Source organism: Trachurus trachurus (genome assembly GCF_905171665.1).
Source record: "Trachurus trachurus genome assembly, chromosome: 14".
Taxonomy (NCBI): Eukaryota; Metazoa; Chordata; class Actinopteri; order Carangiformes; family Carangidae; genus Trachurus; species Trachurus trachurus.
In genome coordinates, this window is record NC_139903.1 from 10,678,123 (window position 1) to 10,697,549 (window position 19,427).

A 19,427-nucleotide genomic window follows, 5' to 3' on the forward strand; every position below is an offset into this window, starting at 1 on the left:
ACAGAAATGTTACCATGTTTGAGGGAACGCTTTAGCTGTCACACTGCATTGTCCTTGCAGGTAGATAAAAAAATATATATCGGAAATTTGAGGTTTTCATCAAAGAACATACATATCCACTCGCTGGCTTCATGCCAAAAGGGAGTATAGTTTTCTTTGTGTGTACACATTTGTCAAAGCATGACAGTGTCTCCGTGCATTCAACCAAAGCATGGACAATTTATTTTGTCCCTGTCAGGACATCGACCGACAAATGCGGCGCAGCCTTCAGTCTGCCCAGTCGTCCACAGCCCATAACCCGCGGATTTACAATCAACAATTGACACATATTCCTGTCCAGGGGGTACCCTTGTTTCCCATCGATATATTTTCTAAATATGAGGTGAGTGCAAATCGCTGATAAGAAGCAAAGGAATATGTCTAATTAGCACGCTATTTAAGCGCCCCGGTCTACGCTGAAAATCTGCCTTGCAAGATGGCGACGTGGTTGAGAATTCAAAGGTGAATTATAGGCTAAGTTAGCCAGCTAGCGACAACAACAACAACAACAACAACATCTTATACGCCATGTTCAACGGCGAAGCGATGAAGTAGCATATACTTTAAAATGTGTGGTGATTTTTTTTAATTATTTTTATTTATTGCATGTCTTTGGTGCATTTCCGGAAGAGCTCTCTCTCTCTTGTTGTGGAAATAGACCCATCCCCCAAGATAAGCTATAAATCCAATTGCGTTTATAAGACTGTATGGTGTTAAAAAGACAACAATAACAGTAGCAATGCATAGCAGCAGCGTTTCTCACGGCTATGTTGTGTTATGCCCCCACCCCCCTCTCTCGAAGTTCACCGTGGCTGCAGGGTTTGTGGATGTATCATCAGAGACCATTGTGTATGCTTTTTAAAAAATGAACTAAGAGCTCCAACGTAAAACAACAAAAAGGTCATCAAAGCAATGTACAGTGCATGCATGTACTCTGAAATAGGCTTCACCCTTCACCCACATCGGAGGATGCGATGAAAAAACCTGTTAAAATGGAAATGACAGAGGTAGGAAACACCCAGTAGCGAATGTACTATACTCTTTTATCTACTTTCATGATCTATAGGAAAAGGTATGAGCAAGTGATACATGAACATGAACATGAACCGTGTTTTGAATATGGCCAGTGTACGATTTCATCATGGATTTCTATGCAAGTTATTATAAAAATGAGGATAAAAACAATAAGGTTCGGAGGATCTAGGACTACTACAGAGGGTAAGTTATCCCTCACAAGTTGCTGTTCAACTTGAAGGATGACAAAATTCTTCCCAGCATCATGTGCAACATTTTTGTTTCCTGTTTCAGTGATTCTCAGCCATGCTTGTAAATATTTGGTCAAAGCCTCACACTCACAGTTCAAGTTCCTGATCAACTAGCCTATGGCTATTCTGGAGCAAACTGTGTAGAAAAAACTGTGAACAGTGAAAGTAAATCATATAACAGTAATTGCAATATTTTTAAAGTAGCTGTGCTCGGAGTTTCTCTTTAGTTGTTATCGACAATTTGTATTGAGTTGATTTGTGCTCTCAGTCTGTTATCAAGTAGGCTACTGCTGGAAATGAGAGAGAGAAATGAGATTAATTACCTGCCAGGTGCTGGCTTTGTGTAGGGGACATTAGACATGACAACATTTGTTACTGCTTTTATGGGATACATAAAAAGTTACATCTTTGTAAATGAAATCTGGTTTATTCTGAAAACTGCTCTTGTCCCAGCCACCAACAGTACTGACTGACTGCAGCTGTTTATGTCCAAGTGACTTTGTCAAGATACCGTCGATATTTTTAGTATTTCTGAAATTGTGAAAGTGGATTAAATTCTGGGTCCCATCAAATGCTGTGGCCTGCGGACTGCAGAACAGCTTTTAACCCTGGTTATGGTGGCAGTGGTTGGAGGTTTGCCAGCCCTGAAGTTAGCATCATAGTGCCTTGGCGTGGTGGCCATGCTGTAAATCTTGCAGACCTAGAATAAAAATGAAAAAGCCAGAGAGGCACTCAAATTCACATGAGAAAGACAGAAAAACACAAGAAAACCTCATGGATGTTTTTTTTTTATATCTTAAACTGGTTTGCAGAAACCTTTCATGTATGTTTTTTGTGTGGCAATTTTTATTACCTATAAATATTATGACTAAAAAAACAAAATGAGTGTTGTTTCAGTTGCAAAGTACTCTGGATAGCTGTTGTATATGGTTTTATGTCACAGTGCTTTTACATCTTCATTTTTCATATCTTTATTTATCCTCAGCACATCTGCAAAATACTACTGGCGGCTTCATTTCTGAGTGTATCTGCAAATAATCATTGTCAGTGTGGTTAATTTTTTTTCTTTTCCTCCAACAATACCCTCTTGTAATTTTTTAGCATGATTAAGTCATGGTTACATTAAAGCAACTAAAACAATTGAGTCAAGGCTGGAGAAAATCTGAATGTTTACTGGAAGGAGTGAAAGAAAAAAGCATTGGCTCTTGAATTGCAGAAGGCCTGTATCATTGCATTTGAGCTGATTAATGTAACAAACAATCCACATCCATCCATCAGCATTCAAATCATTTTAACTCAGTTATCTATAGTCAGAGCCTGTTTTTATTTTTATTGTTCACGCTCACAAACGTGCTTGTTTCCATGTGTTGAAAATGCATGTATCTGCAGCTGCACAGTATGGCCCACTGTTTTTTTTAACACACCAGTAGTTCCAACATTGTTCTTGCACTTTTGGTTTAATGGCCTTGAGTTAAGTAACACAAGGTCAAAATTAAGGATGGGTGCGGACTCAGAGTGGTGTGTTTTGAACATATAAACTTGTTGCCTGCACTGGCAACAGGATGTGATGTGAGCAGGTCAGTGCTTCACTCACCTGTGACCTGCATCATGGAAACACAGAGATATAGTTCAGAAAGTTTAATATGTAAGAAAAGGGAATGGGCTCCACTGACTGACTATCATATATGATTTGTGGCATGATGGCCTGTCTAGTTTTATATCGTACTAACCTGTGTTTTTTTCAGATTCGTCTTTCACTATCTCTCATGCAGAAAGATATTGAATATGCGTATATATATTCATCTTATACCAAATCCTGACTACTACTAAATATTGAATGTATGTCTCTGTCTTGGGGCAGGTGGTTTGTGTCTCCAAACATGGTCTAGCTAAAAACCTGTGATCCGTGAAGCCGCAGCAGCCCGGTAGCACTGAGCCAGGATGTCCAGTAGCTCGGGCTACCCCCCCAGCCAGGGGAGCTTCAGCAGCGAGCAGAGCCGATACCCGCCGCATTCTGTCCAGTACACCTTCTCCGGCACGCGCCACCAACAGGTAAATCTCCTGCTCTGCCATGTTATGTTTCAGCTATGTTTGTCATAAATGGGCCGATAAGTGACTCAGATATGTGACTTTAATCAGAGACGTTCCAAGTTAACATGTGCAAACATATAGGCTACTGCAGGGAAAATAAGTATTGAACACGTCAATAGACTTGCATGGTGAGCGATGCCATGACGGTTGAGTGCATTACTCATTATTTTGTTTTGTTTTTACAACTGTATCTGCTGATTCCAGGTCTGTCTAAAGCTTTCTGTCAGGCCTCCTTGGCTCTTGGACAACTCTTCTTAGTTTTCTTTTGACTCTGTCAGAAATCTTGTGAGGAGCACCTGGCTGGTCGTGGCCAATTTATGGTGAAATGTTGTTCTTTATAGTTCTGGATAATGGCACTAACGGATAAAATGGTGCATTTAGACACGTCTGTAACCGATGCCATCAGTATGCTCTGCAAAACAAGGTCTTGAGAGGGCTCGTTGCTTTCACCCATCATGAGATGCCTCTTGTGTGACACCTTGGTGATGAGAAACCTTTTTATAGGCGTCAATTTGGACTAAACCAGCTGATATTACTTTGCACTGATAGGGGACAGGATTACTTTCTAAATACTGACAGACTCTAGCTGCTTTCTTGGCTTTCCAAACCTTTTTGCACCTCCCTGTCTTCATTTGTTCAATACTTATTCCCTGTGTCATTTCACTTTATTACACATAACTTAATTTATGGACATAAATGTTTGGATTTCTTTGCATATGTGCATCACTTGGGTTGTTACCAATATCTAGTGAAAATTGCATGTCAGTAGCTCAGCTCTATTAGAAATATATTTTCTGAGAAAAATGTTGACGCGTTCAATACCTAACTTTCCCCGCTGTATCTGAATATTAGGAATATAATAAAACTTAATCTATGCCTTACAAGTGCATTAACATCTCCAGATGGCCTCATAGTGAATATAGTTTTGTTAGTTGTTAGTTTTGACTCTTGTTTGTAATGGATTTATATAAGGACATTTAAAAACAAGACAGGTTAAAATCATTTTTCAGCTTTGGTGGGATTCATTAAAATGTTTATGATGATAAAAACTGGGACATCATTCCCCCTCTTGATTGTCCTTTTGGGGGTTATTGAGATGCACAAAAGAGCAACAGTGAGGTTGGGTGAGGACCAGACTCACCTGGCCGTGAGCACTGCAGGTTGATTTCAGAGTTACATTTCAGGCTTGTGCAGGATTACTGATGATTGCTTGGATGCAGACAAAGATGCTTTATAAGAAGATGCATTACAGGCAGCATCGATGGTATCAAATGATGTGCACTTCCTGTCTTCAAAGTGGCTGCTGTCGAGATCACTTATTCATGTCAAAACATAACAAAAATACACAACAGTAGATGCAGTTTGAATTTGGGCCTGATTTTGCAGCTTGTTTTTATAAAGCTATCTTAATATCTAATCCAGCCAGTACAAGATCGTATCAGTCTAATGATGCCCCAAAAACAGTAACAGTAGTATTATTAGGAAACAAAGAAGTACTAGTTTTCCCTCCAAACGTCTGCTCCTGGGGTTAGGGTTAGGGAGAGCGACGTCTGCAGCGCTGCAGCAGTGAGTGAATAAAGTTTCTCAAGATATCTGGGTCTTGATGACGCCATTTTGATGTCAGAGTGTTTGGAGCATCTGTGTCTTGTAAAAAATGGATTCAGAGTCAATTTCAGTAACTATTGGGTGGAAAAAATAATCAATAATCATGTTCATTTTCCCCACCAGAATGAATAGACTCAGACCTGCTGCCGGTGGGTAGAGAACATGTGACACAGTTACAGGAAATTATTGAAAGTGAACCGTCTCTTTTCCTAACTGTCTCTGCTGCAAAGTGCGTGGCAGTGAGACGAAATAATGAAGTAACAAGTAAAATTTGAAGCTGCAGGGGAGATATTAGTTGAATAAAACTTTTAGGCTGCACATTTATTTCATTGTCAGTCTCACAATAGAGCTCCTTTGCATGCTTCGTGTTGGTGGAGTTTTGATCTCTTCAGACTGTTTCCTTTCTCCGAGCACCTTGGGAGTAGGTGAGGTTGTTCCAGAAACCTCTACTGTGAGGCGGCACCTGTGATGACATTTTATCTGAGTAGGTAGTGCGCGTCTGTTGAAGTTTCTGCGACTGCTTTTACAGAAAATAAATGGTGAGTGACTCATCACACAACTCAGCTTGCAATTTTCAGTATGGCATCTGCAAAGGGGCATTTTGTTGCCCAAACCAAGTTGCAGCAATATTTTCACTGCATACGTAAGATCAAGCTGCAAGTGAAACTTTTAGTTTAAATTCCCATCATTTCATTTTTTTCTGAAAGAGAAACCCACTTCCTGTGAAGAAATGCATAGTTTGATTTTGATATTTTGATATTATTGATATCCAACTGAGGTATGATTATAGGTGTATGAATTAACTGTAACACTGTTTTGTCGATATAAAATACAGTTAATACTTTCACAACTATTATCTCCTCATTGAACAGTTGTGATATCTGGTTTGTTTTCACTAATTACGCAGCTCTATAAGGTTTGTAGAGTAATTCCAACACACTGTCTAGTTGTGTGTTTATTTGACTGTTGTGAGTATTGGATAATGCTTGTCAACCGTTTTGGTTTCTAATTCGTAGAAACTGGTTTTCACAGAAAATTGTTGAGGGTACAGTTCTGAGCATTTGGATTGTTTGCTTACATCTGGGACAAAACTGGAGTTTGGAAATGTTTCCTGTAACTGATTTTGCTTGTTCAGGTTTGTTTGGAGGTCACAGTGTGCTGATAACATTGATGTGAGATTCAACCAAAATGCATTTTGATAAAAGCTTTTGGTATTAGGAATGTTTTTGTCCATTCTTCTTTTTCTTTCCTCAACAAAATTCAGTTCATGTTGCCAGAGAGAAGCCGTGCTACTGGCAGCAGTGATATTGCAGTGCCGTGCATGATGAGATGTTTGACTGGGGAGGGGCTTGAGCTTGCAAGCTTACAAATATATGTTTTTTTGTCAGTTGAGAGCTGACAACTGACTTACGTCTTTTTAATACCAGAAAATCTCAAGGTGGTGGAGCAGAAATAAGTGCAGCCAGCCCTCGGATCCTCGGTGTCGCCACACCTCGTCCCTCCTCATGCTCTCGTGCTCCACTCACCTCTGGGTGACAGGATGGGCCACTACGGCGTGCTGCTGCTCCGAGCCTCACCCCTATACCTGACATAACTGAGTGATGTCACCTGGCTGGCCCTGTTTGCTTCCAGCCTGCGGGATTTCAGCTAGCTTACACATGACCCGGTCGTGGCGCCATCTGTCCTGGCCCTGAGTCAATATCTGCCTTTCAGCCAGAAAGGATGTGTGGTGCAAGCTCAGGTTCTGGTAGTCGCAGATTTGGCTCCGCTGAACCAGAGGTGCAGGCTCCAGGGACCCTGGAAGAGTATCGAACGTGTCCCAGATAAGGGAGGGAGGGTGCATCCTCCACTTATTGCCCAAATAACAATCCTGGTGATCATGACCTCCCAGTTTGCTGTTATTGGCTCACAGCACCGGTTTTGTAACAATCCCATGTTCACGACTTTCACAAAGTTGTTTCCCTCTATGTTTTTGTTCATGATCCAAAACTGGTTGACGATCCAATCTTCAGGTTTTCGAGTGATGTAATCAACTCTCTCTTAGGACATGTTGTTGTTGTTCTTGACTCCCCCCCCTTGACAGAGTGGTGACGTCACCCTTGTAGCTCCAGCTCCACGGGGCTGGGAGTTGCTGACATGACGACAGTGATCTGCCTTTTACCATCTGTCATCCATGATCTTAAATGCTGCTGTGAAAAAGCTGACAGAAAGATAGAGGAGCCCATTTCTATACATGGTGGTGAATGTAAGGAGCTGGAGGGGAACCTGTAGGCCAGATAATCCTGGAAGATCTGACTTCTGTGTGGCAACTGGTGTCAATTTAGTTCTTTACCAGGAGATAGCTGATAATAATAATGGCTTAGATTTATAAAGCGCTTTTCACGATACCAAAAGTGCTTTACAGAAACCATTATTAAAGGAGAATTCTGGTCATTTTCTAAGTAACGCTCTACAGCTCTAGGTCTCCGGGTGCGACCATAGGAAAAAATCAGAGAAAAATATCTGCAGACCGGACCGAGCTCTCCTCCTGCTAGCTGCTACACTGCAGTTAAACAGCGAAGTAATGGGGGCAGTTCTTCTAACCGCGACTTTGGCCTCTATATAAAGCTCACAATATTATACTTCTATACTATACTATACTATATAATACTGTTTCCATATCAACAAAGACAAAGACATGAGGAAAACATGGATTTAGGAGGAAAAAAATGATTTTGGATGCGGGAAAAAAAGCTGCTGTTGCAAAGCATTTGTAGTGTTATTTTGAGCATCATAGAGGCCAAAGTCGCGGTTTGAAGAACTGCCCCCATTACTTTGCTGTTTAACTGCAGTGTAGCGCAGCTAGCAGGAGGAGAGCTAGGTCCGGTCTGCACATATTTTTCTCTGATTTTTTCCTATGGTCGCACTTGGGGACTTTGAGCTGTAGAGCCTTACTTAGAAAATGACCGGAATTCTCCTTTAACTCATACAACATTCACACCAGTGGTGTAGCTACGGTACTTACTGTAGCCACAGCCCTCCGACCACCACCAAACATTCATACACATTCACACGAGGCAAGTTGGGTAAGCCCAAGGACACTACGACAGCAGGATTTGAACTGCCAGCGACCTGCTCTACCTCCTGAGCCGCTGCCGACCTGCTAATGATGATGCCTTTTGACTTTTCTGACGTGGGAGTCTTTCTCTTCCAGGATGAGGGCAGTGACTGCTCTGTGCTGGCGGCTTCCCTGATGTTTCTCGTGTTGGGTTCCTGCTTAGTGTTTCATAGTGATACTCATGCTGTGTGCTGCTGCTGATGCAAATCCTGTCGAGAAGGACCGGCCTTCCTCTCACCAGCTGCAGACGTGGTGGGATCAGTTGCACTGTGGCGCTCAACCTGGCAATGATTCCTCTTTATTTGACCTGCTGCTGCAGTTTATTTGACCTGCTGCTGTTGCTGCTGCTGCTGCAAGCGTGCATCTGGTTGCTGCCTGCCGCCACATTTTCCTTTCCTCTGGTGGATTTGTAGACTCGGGACCACCCACAGCTGCAATCTCTCAGGATCCTTTTGATCATTTGTTGTTGCCATGCCAGTCATTACTGTTTTAACTGTCCACCATCCACCTCGTACTTATTAGATTGAGTGCAGTGGAGATCTTAAAGGAAATTTGGTGGGTTGGGGGTTGTGTGACATGCAACAAACGGCCTTGCTCAAACCCAGACATTGGAGAAAGTCTGTACCTTAAACCTCCTAGACCACCATATTGTTGCCAACTTGTTCATAAAGTTGTCTGTGTTGTGTTTCTCTTACCATCAGGATTTCACCGTCCCAGACTATCGGACTCACATGCAGGATCCACAAGGTCGGAGAAGACCATCCTTACTGTCTGAATTCCACCCTGGAACCGAAAGGTAAACGATTCACTTGAAATATATCGCCTGCTACGTCCACGACAGATGATGAGTGAAAGCACATACACAATGTCCATACTAGGTGTTTTAAATTCTTCAATCTTACCGTCTGTACTGCAGAGTTGTGGTGCATTGTCAGGGCTCCAGACTGCCCCTAAAATGGGAGCATTTTGCCCCTAAAATTAGATTTGAGACAGTTCAAGTAAATTTTTCATCTACTTTTTTACGCATTTGCAACCAGTAAATTTGTGTTCTTCATCGTGAAACATGGAAGAGGCGACTTCAAGAATCTGGAATCTGGAATCTGTCATTACAGGTGTCAGGCTAATGTGTATGAGGATCATAAATGAAAAGGAAATGTGATTATTTGCTTTGCAAGTCGATTTACAGTGTGCGCCCCTAAATTTTCTGCTTGCGCTCCTAAAATTTTAAGTTAGGGGTCACTGTGCTCCTAGTAGAAAAAGTTAGTTTGGAGCCCTGATTGTAGTTTTTCCTCTTGCACTCCACTAACGAATGCCATCAATCAGTACGTTTACATGCACAGCTTAATCGAGCTATGCTCAAAATTCGATTTTGGCGTCTAATCGGACTTCTGTCCTTGTCCCAGTTTACATGCAACAGAGAAAATCGAATAACTGACGGTGTCCTCCTCCTCAGGTGGCGATATGCGTCTTTTCAGCGGGTTAATACGGCCCCCTGTCCTGTTGACTGTCACCGAGTAAAAAACTGAATGTAAACAACTTAATAAGCTTAATAAATTCTCAACTACAGTCCCCGACCAGACAAGTCGGTCTGGGCTGGGTTCGGGCTGAGAATAGGATACAAATGACGGTCCACAGACTTCATTTTCTCTCCCCTTCTCTCTTTCTTTATAAAACACAACCTCTCGCTGGTCGCACTGTGTGAAATGCACTGAATCGGCACTGACGCCGTTTTTCTTCTTTACTTGGCTGGGTTCTGGCGGCTTCTCTGCTCCATTTTGTGCCATCTCTACTGTCGTGGAGCATATGCACATGCGTTGTCCAATTTCAGTCCGATTAATGCAGAAGAAAATCGATTTCCAATCGCATTATCTGGGTGTCTTAATCGAAGTTGGAGAACTCCGATATTAGTCGGACTAACGTGTTTACATGCACTTCAGTTGTCCAGTTATAGTCGGACTAAGACAATAATTAGTTTTTTTTTCAAGTGTCATGTAAACGTACTGAGTGTCTCCAGATTAAAATATAGGAGTTGCTTATGGACACAGAGAGATGTAACTTTTGATACATCTGTTAAAAAATGACCATGTATTCTGTTCCTCAGGCCTCCAGAGAGACGCCATGGCTATGAACAGCAGTTTCACTCCGTCACATCCCAGGCTGAGCATGAGAGCTTGGATAATAAACGCCCTCGCATGGAGTCAGTTGCTGAGTCCCACATCACCCGCACTCCTCCCAATGCTGGGGGTATTGTCCTGCCAATGCCCCACTCAGTGCAGGACAGCTTACGAGCCAGTGTTGAGACCAAAAAGGTGGGTGCACACACAGTTGTGATTTTGTTCACTCTTCTATGTAAAGGTAAAAGTACTTTATTTGTCACATATACAGCTAGTACAGTGAAATCCTTTCTCTGCATTTAACCCATCCCTGAGGTAGAGGTGTGAGGTAGATATTATAGTCATAGTGAATAAGGAATGAGAAAGTGCTATTTTTCTCAGCTCAGTGACCCTTTGTGTGTGTTTTTGACAGGAGTCACAGTTCTCGGGCAAAGTGGATTCCCCATCCCAAGGAGGACCTACGCTGCACATGGCGGATGAGCAGGACAATTCTCCTTCCAAACTATCCAAAGAGGAGCTGATCCAGAGTATGGACCGTGTGGACAGAGAGATTGCTAAAGTGGAGCAGCAGATTTTCAAGCTGAAGAAAAAGCAGGTTGGTTACATAGTGAGAATATTTTGTCCCTGAACATGGTTCAAACACAATGGGGGTTGTATAAGAAAAAACTTGGCACAAGTAACAGCTTTTAACTGAAGCAATCACCCATCAAACAATAAATGGATTTTATGTCCTTTTGCCTTTTTTATGAAGCAGCGTGTATTTATAAACCACCATAATTGAAGTTGACAAGTCTTTTAGATGATTTATGTTCAGGGTTATAATTAGATTTTGAAGATTTGGCAGTAACAGTGGCGCTACCTGAAAGGTGAGGTACTTCTCATTGGGGCTGCAGCTGCTGATTATTCTCTCGATTATCGACTAATCCAATAAGGTCTTTTGCCTTATTTAATGGCTATAGTAAAAAGACATGTCTGTAGTAAAAAGACATGTCTGCAAATTAACAATCAACAATCAATCATGCTTGCGCGTCTAAGTGTCTGAGAGAGTAAGTGAGAGGAGTGCCTGTATAAAATGAGGAATGAATGTTCTTAAATGTGTTAAGTCGAACAACTCACGATCTGAACTTGTCGTTACAAATAACTAATTACCATACGTCCTCCTCGCTAGACTTGAACTCAATTAGCAAACACTTTCAATGAACATATTTACATTATGTAACGTTGCTCAGCCGGTATTGTATGAAACTTTAGTTTTACAGTGGATGCAACTTGAAATGGTCCTGCACCCTTTATTATATGATATTGTCTCTCTCCTCATTTTCTGTCTTTTCTTAGAACTCTGACAACGCTGTGTGTCAGTAATAAAAGTCCATGTGAAACACAAACAGCCTAAGCAGTATATTGCGAGTGTAATTGATTTTAAAAAAGCTTCGATTCAGGAAAAAGTACCTTGATCGATTGAAGTAATCGTTTCAGCCCTACATCTCATATTGTCACATTACCTGAAGATAGTTCAGATGCCTGACTCTATTTGAATTGAGAAACATGGTGTAAGTGTCAGGAGGCTCCCCGTAATCCCTGCACGTTAGCTCAGTTTCTCATTGATAATCAGCTCACAGGGTCTTAATCTACAGCACGAACAATGTCCAGAAACTTTTCACCTGTCCTATAGGATACATTTACAGATCTGTACTGTAACAGACCTGTGCCTGCCACTTAACTGTATATGTTTTCTAGTAAGGTGCTCTCAGAAGCATTACCAAAAGCTACAGACTTGTTGTTTTTGCTGATCTTCCTGTCTGGATTAGTGGATTAATCTAGTTCGAAGCTGCCTGTCTCCTATCGTTTTTTCAGTTCTGTCTCATTAGATGGGAATGTAAGCTGAGCTTTTCTAGGAGAGAATACCTCTCCGTTATTCGCTTTCTCCGGGATTTATTTGTTTATTTGAGGTATTTCAGGAACTCCTAATCTTGTCCCTGTAACCTGGTAGTTTACATAACCTTTAACTTGTAAACATTGACCTACCAGAGAATCGATCAGCTTGTCTGTCAGTATCAGCGTGGCCTCAAAGGCAGAAACCTTCAGTTCAGTTAAAAAAAAGAAGAAAAAAGAGTTGTACTTGAGCAAGCCTGTAAAGAATAATCTGATAATGCCTGCATGGGCCTCAGACACAGGAGCTAAAATCAGATCAACACTGTGTTGATGCATCTTTGTTCATTTTTTTCCCACAGCAAATGGTGGAAAAACAAAGATAAGAAAAAACACAGTCTTTAATTGGGTCATGTGTCGAAGAAAAGAGGCTCCACCTTCCCTGTGTGTATTTTGCATGTCTATTTATCATGTTCCATTGGTTTAAAATGTTGTGTTGTCTTTTAGCAACAACTGGAGGAGGAAGCAGCAAAGCCAGTGGAGCCAGAAAAGCCAGTGACCCCTCCCCCAGTGGAGCACAAGCATCGTAGCATCGTCCAGATCATCTACGACGAGAACAGGGTTAGTCCTGTGCTGCACCAAGACACGCCTGCACTGAGCATCACGTCTCATAACTCCCTTTTCTTCATTTTGTTTATGCTCTGAATAATTGCAGCTGTTCTTCTAGTTGTCATCACTATGCAGCTTCAAAGCAGGAAAAAAACTTCCACATTGTTTTTCAATTGTTCTGATTAAAAAGCCATAAATTGTGCCGTGAAACACCAAGCTGAGGACAAATATTTTTCTGCCATGTGCATAGCAGCATAGCGAACATGGCCAAGCAGTTACTGTCACTCAAACTAAATCATGGCAATCAAAACTATTGGTTTAAATTGTGTTTTTAAGTCTCTGATCTGCAGCTCTCCGTTCTTCTGCAGCTTCTTCCAAACATTTAGGGCTTGGAGACTTGCTCCTGTGGGTTCATACAGATATCTTATTTTAATGTTTAGTGATCATCTTTTTGTTGTACCTTAGTTGTGTCATGTTACCTCAGACACAAACTGAACAATTCCTTCCCGTTGCCTCCTCTTCACTTTTTAAGTTTTCCACCAGAGAGCCAGTGGGAGCTGTGTTTTAGCAGCTGTATTAGCTCAACTCTGCATGTGCATCATTCCCCACCACTCCCGTTGAAAAACAGCATTTGGCATAGTGATGTTTTAATTTTCAGAAAGAATATTCAAGTGAATCTCCTGTTGGGATATGTTGCAATGCCTTCTGCTTTTTGCATTATTGATGTTTTGAAGGCAGCAGTGAGAGAGAGTAATCTTGTTTTTACTGCTGTGTGTTTTTGTCAAATATTTGATCAGTTAATTTTTGGCATTTTTAAAAAAAAGTCCATTAAGAATACATAAACGCTCGAACAATTAATCAAAAAAGTATTAGAATCCATTAATTGCTGCTCATTTCTTCATAAGCAATGCAAACATTTGATGGTTTCAACTTCTGAAATGAGAGGATTTGCAGCTTTTTCTGCTCTTATATCATGTTAAATTGAATATTTTGGACTTTCAATTAAACATAATTAGATTTGATGTCATCATCTCATGTTGTACAACATTGCACCAGGCATTTTTCAAAATGTTTTGTGATGTTTTACAAAACAAACTAATATAACAAGATTTGCATCAACGGATTAATTGCTAATGTAAGTAATTGTACGTTTCAGCCCTCCGTGTGTGTGTGTGTGTGTGTTATGGAGGTCACTATAGTTCATGTCTGTCAGACAATGTTGTGGTAGGAGACCACTGAGACACGCCTTCCTTCTCAGTCAGCAGTTAACCCTTTAGGCTCTTTAGCTGCTCCAGCTCTGTGCACAGCATTTTGTCTGGCAGGCGGGGTTGTTTGTCTCAGCCTGTAGATGGAGGCTTATGAAATGTGAAAATGCTCGTGATGGCGCAGAACAAGCTAACAGCACAATTATGCTGCAGTGGAAAGATTCTTTCTTCCCCTTGTTATCCAATTGTTTATATAATTTTTCTTTTATAATGTTTTGCTCCTTTCAGCCAATTCAAGCTGCTCACTTCCTAGTTCTTGCTTCAGTAAAATACAATATTTATACAATAAAAACGATGGAGAAAACACCCATAATTCTTTGCACAACGCCAGTAACTATTAAAAATGTTAGTTTTGGTTGTTTTTCAGAATCATTTGCCCCTTTTTATGTAACAGATGATCTTGCTCAGACTGCAGATTGACCTTTAGTTGGCCTTGTAATCAAGTTGTCAACTCTTGTCCAATTTATTTTTATTTTCTTTTTAGAAAAAAGCTGAAGAGGCCCATAAAATATTGGAAGGTCTTGGTCCTAAGGTCGAGCTGGTATGTGATGTTTTTTTTTTTTTCTTTAAAAAAAATAATATTTTCTGTCCTTTTCATACGCTTTAAGGAAGAAGTAACATTGAACTCTGCAGTGAGTTTGAGGTTTACTGCTTTGCCAAATAGCTGAGGATTAATCCACTCCTTATTTCTGGTCTGCTTTCTCTTTCCCAGCCCCTGTACAATCAGCCGTCGGACACAAAGGTGTACCATGACAACATCAAGACGTGAGTATCAACATTTTTTCTCCCACTGATTCATTTCATAAGTGTCTGTAAGCTGCTGTAAAAGTGCAGCAGACACGATGCACACACCGGTTGTAGGAACTGTCTCAGCTGAGCAAAGTGTCGGAGGTACTGCTGAGCTCAGCGCGATAAGCCCAGCTGATAACTCTGTCTAATCTGATTGCTGAGTCACCTGATCGCGTTTGCCCTACTGACACCAAGGAAAGTGATTGGGGGAGTGGAAGCGAAAGAATGTACGTGTGTCTGTCGGTGCGAGGTGTGTGTTTTTTAAAAGTAGGCGTGTTTTGTGGGTTGAAGGTCATGCTGTCTAGGACAGAAACCCTTATCAGTGCACCATGAGAGCCGCCCATCTGGCTCGGTCGTTTATCGAGACAGACACCACCTCTGTGTGAATGTGCTGTACAGTCCACACTCTCAGGGTCAGCTCTCTCACTATTATCTCCCCGCAGTCACCATCATGAGTAAACATAAGTTTTCCCAGTATTTTGTGTCTGCCATATTGCAAATAAACAGTGATATGTCTGTGATATTTTTGGTGGGGGGTGTCAGAGTTTTCTAATATACAGAGGCGCTCTTGTCTTGTCTTAGTTTTGCACTTATTTGACCGTCTCTGGCAGAATAAAAGGTTTCAACAAAGGCATTCATTTTTTTTTTTTTATGTGCTGATTGCATGATTTCTTGGATACGCCACAATAATTTGTTCTGTCGTTCTATTTTAGCAACCAAGTCATGAGAAAGAAGCTGATTTTGTTCTTCAAGAGGAGGAATCATGCTCGTAAACAAAGGGTAAGCATCCCTGCTGTTAAGAAACCGAGTTCCAGGTATTTCAGTCTCTTCTGGACACAACATTACCGGCTCCACCCATTCCCACGGCCACTGTTAACAGTCACATCATACCTCACAGTCTACACTCAGATGACTGCAGCTGAACTTTTGACAGACTCCACCTGAAACTGATGAATATTCACACGTTATCTGGTTTTGACATCTGTATTTTTTTTATACAGTCACATTCCAGGCAGAAACAAGCTAATCTGGCTCAGCCGTCAGAATACAGACTTAATATTACACACACTTCAACTGGCTCTGGAGTCGCTGGTGAAACTCAGTTCAGGAGTTTTGATTGTTCCTCAGTGAACGTTTATATAATACATCAAATAAGGAACTTTTGAAATCCCCAAATCTCTGTGTGTGTTGTGAAATCAAGAAATTGGAAGCTGCACTGAAAGTAATTAATGAACCAGATCAAGAGACTGTAAACATGCTGGTGGTTTTGTGTGGTAATGTGCTAAATTATAACTTAAGTATTCTCGCAATGACATTAGATGACAGATATGTTCACTATGTTAGTCAGTTGTATTAGCAATGGTTTATATTTGCTCATTAGCACTAAAACCAGAGTACAGCTGAGGCTGAATTTCATTTGTCTTGCAGATATCTGGTGATAGGAAATAGTTCGCTTAAAATTTTGACTTAATTATCACAGTGAAAAAGACACATTTCACTTCCTCAGATGTCTAATGGTGGCACTAGAGTCAAAGTCCAAAGTCTGTAAGCTGGGAACCAAAACTTAATAGAAATTGATCCAGTAGTTGTTGTGGTGTTTTGGTCTCGACTGAACTAGTGGACCGACTGAGCAACACTGTGACGCATTACGTTATGATGAGCATCCGACCGAATGGGAAACGCCTGTTTATTGAAAAGGACTGCTGCGAGCCAAAAACTGTTTTAAATGGAACAGAATAACAAATATTGTGACATCAAAGAAGAGAGATTTGAGCAGTGCTGTCTTTTCTTATCTGTAACTGGTGATATGAATATTTCTGGATCACCCCATGTTGAAAAACTTGGATCCTTTTTAGTGCAATGGCTCAGTGGGTCCCACCTTTGTCTGGCTGTTCCCTGTCAGGGTCAGTCGGACCTTTTGGACTCTGAACAATGGCAGAGTGCACATGGCCTCGTGCCAAGAGGAAGGTGAATTGTTTGTCCCTTGCTGCAGAGAGTGGAAGCCAGGGTGTGTTGTCCTCCCAGTAGAGGAGTCTTTCCATATTTTTTTTTTTTACCAAACATTTTAACTCTTGCACCTCTGCACATGAGTTTAACTTGCAGGTTTTTCTATCTTTAAATGTTTAGATGTTTGAAAGCTGAAACGTAAGCATCTGCAACAAAATGTCAATGAACTTATGAAAGCTATTTGTAAACAGAACAAATTGTGCTCGGGTCAGGACACTGAATTAGGCAATTTGAAAGACAAACCCAAACCCACAACAAACACAGCCAGTTCCTGAGCGGTGTGTACTCCCTCAACTCTGCTGCTCTCCTCTCACCTCCAGTTTCTGCAGCCTTTCTGGAGTTGTTTACTTTAGTTTTCACGTTCACTTTTAAAATAAAATACAAACTGTAGCACCAGTTTCACAGTAGAAAAGAGAAATGTCATGGCCATTGTTGATATTTAATCTGATAGTTCGGTTTTAGTAGTTGTGTTTCCATTATTTGCAGCATTTTGACTTCCTTCCAGTGAGTGAACAACAACACATTGAACAACAACACATTGCACTAACTGTGTACCCCCAGCAAACTGAACTCCTGCCATTGCTTAATCAGAAACATGACAATGTCTCCCTGACAAACAAGTTCTGTACAAATAGTTTTAATTAGAGTTCAGGAATATTTTCTTTTGGCACACAGTAAAAAAAAAAATCTAAATATGCATTTGTCATGCTGTGTACACAGGAACAGAAGATCTGTCAGCGCTATGACCAGCTGATGGAAGCGTGGGAGAAGAAAGTCGAGCGAATGGAGAACAACCCCAAACGCAAAGCCAAGGAGACCAGGACACGGGAGTACTATGAAAGGCAATTTCCTGAGATCCGCAAGCAGAGAGAGCAGCAGGAGCGCTTCCAGAGGTAACAGTCTTGAAACTATTGCACTGACGTATTGTATTTGTGGCTCAATGATTGGTTGTTTATTGAGCAATACTACTTAACGCAGAGGCGACAATCATCTTATCTCTCAAGACAGAGAAATAGCAAATATTCAGTGATATCATTCGACTTTGCTGGAACTTTTGCTCAACATGTGACTAGCAATCATTGATCAGAATTGTTGCTGATGAACTCTCTGTTGATACAGACATATAATTTGCTGGTGGATTGAGATGAACTGTGCTTAATGTTTACATGACCTATAGTTGAAGAAAACAGTGTCTCCGTCTAGTTCTTTCATAATAATCTTGACAACATCTGCAGCCACTCCCAGACGTTAAATTAGTCTCCTCTGTTTTAAGGATATCTGTTCAGCTCTCACCTAAATGGAGAGCACTAGGTGGTGAGTGGTGGCCTACTTTAGGCAGAGACACTGTCTGTCTGAGTGGCTCTGGAGAAGTGGGAGACAAGGTCAGGGTCCAGCGCCTGATTGTAGCTGGCGTTGATGCTTAGTGCTTTCATTGAAATCTCCAAGTAAAGAGTTTGCATGTCTGCACTGTTTATGCAGACTGCTAGACCATGAAGGAGAAAGCAAGTAATAACAGGCCAGAGAGAATTTTATTAATTCATTATAATTGTTAACAATTTGCCTTAGTTTTGATTGGAATAGAAACAACCTTGCAAAAGTCATTGAAAGCTTGGACATTTAAGATACTGTCTAGAAATTTAATGCAACATTTGAGATACATACAGTTTTTAAAGAGGAACTGTGTATGCTTTGCACCTTAATTAAACAGATTAATTGGGATGGTTAAATGACTTACCGGGAGAATGGAGGCTTTTTGCCTTCCACCTAGCGTCTCTTGGCCGAAAACCAACTTTGCAAGATCAGCACCTCCGACCTGGTGTCCCTGATCTTGTCTTGCGAGAAACATGGACTGCTTTAAAGCACTAAAACACAAACGCGTCCAGTAATCCGTAATCTCTTGTTAACGTTACTCAACTTGGTAGACATTGTTCCACGGATTGCCTTCTCGTCGCCTTCATTGAAAACAAATGCACACAGCTTGGGGGGAGGGAGGAGGGTTCTTGGTGAAAATATGCCCTCTGAAACTGTAGGGGGAGCTCTGTAGAGAAATAAAAGCAACCAAAACAGGAAAAAAAAAAGCAACCGACTTGCATAGTTCCTCTTTACCATTTGTAATCTAACATGTATGTTTTTCTCAGGGTTGGACAAAGAGGAACGGGCCTTTCTGCAACAATTGCAAGAAGCGAGCACGAGATTTCTGAAATCATAGATGGCCTCTCTGAGCAGGAGGTGGGTAAAGCCTGTATAATATGCTACAGTATAGACATGAGACCAGTCCTGAAGAGGTAAACAAGGAGGGCTGTTGTCTGTTGGACTGACTGTGACCCCTTTCCCTGTCCAGAACAATGAGAAGCAGATGAGACAGCTGTCCGTCATCCCTCCGATGATGTACGACTCCGAGCAGAGGCGGGTGAAGTTCATCAACATGAACGGCCTGATGGACGACCCAATGAAGGTGTACAAAGCCCGTCAGTTCATGAATGTTTGGACCGAACACGAGAAGGAGATTTTTAAGGAGAAGTAAGTTGTTTTGTGGTTTTGCAGAACATGCCTGAGTCACAGATTGTCCCCATAAATCTGCAGTGCGGAGATGGTTTATAGACCTTAATGTGAGCTTGCACTTGCCCTGATGTATTTTTGGCTATGGCACATGATTAACAGCTGGCGTCTCTTCGCA

The 19,427-nt window shown here is 41.3% G+C and overlaps 1 protein-coding gene across 1 annotated transcript in view; it reads left to right on the top strand.

Annotated features, from left to right (window-relative positions):
- Positions 1–254: 254 nt before the first annotated feature.
- ncor1 (nuclear receptor corepressor 1) overlaps positions 255–19,427 on the top strand; it is a 55,786-nt gene continuing 36,613 nt past the window's right edge. Inside the window, exons 1-12 of the mRNA XM_083987198.1 lie at positions 255–382; positions 3,166–3,356; positions 8,799–8,893; positions 10,199–10,406; positions 10,624–10,806; positions 12,588–12,701; positions 14,439–14,495; positions 14,667–14,719; positions 15,457–15,523; positions 17,471–17,643; positions 18,889–18,979; positions 19,092–19,270. Coding sequence (XP_083843324.1) covers positions 3,246–3,356; positions 8,799–8,893; positions 10,199–10,406; positions 10,624–10,806; positions 12,588–12,701; positions 14,439–14,495; positions 14,667–14,719; positions 15,457–15,523; positions 17,471–17,643; positions 18,889–18,979; positions 19,092–19,270 — 1,331 coding nt within the window. The 5' untranslated portion in view covers positions 255–382; positions 3,166–3,245. The remainder of the gene's footprint in view (positions 383–3,165; positions 3,357–8,798; positions 8,894–10,198; positions 10,407–10,623; positions 10,807–12,587; positions 12,702–14,438; positions 14,496–14,666; positions 14,720–15,456; positions 15,524–17,470; positions 17,644–18,888; positions 18,980–19,091; positions 19,271–19,427) is intronic.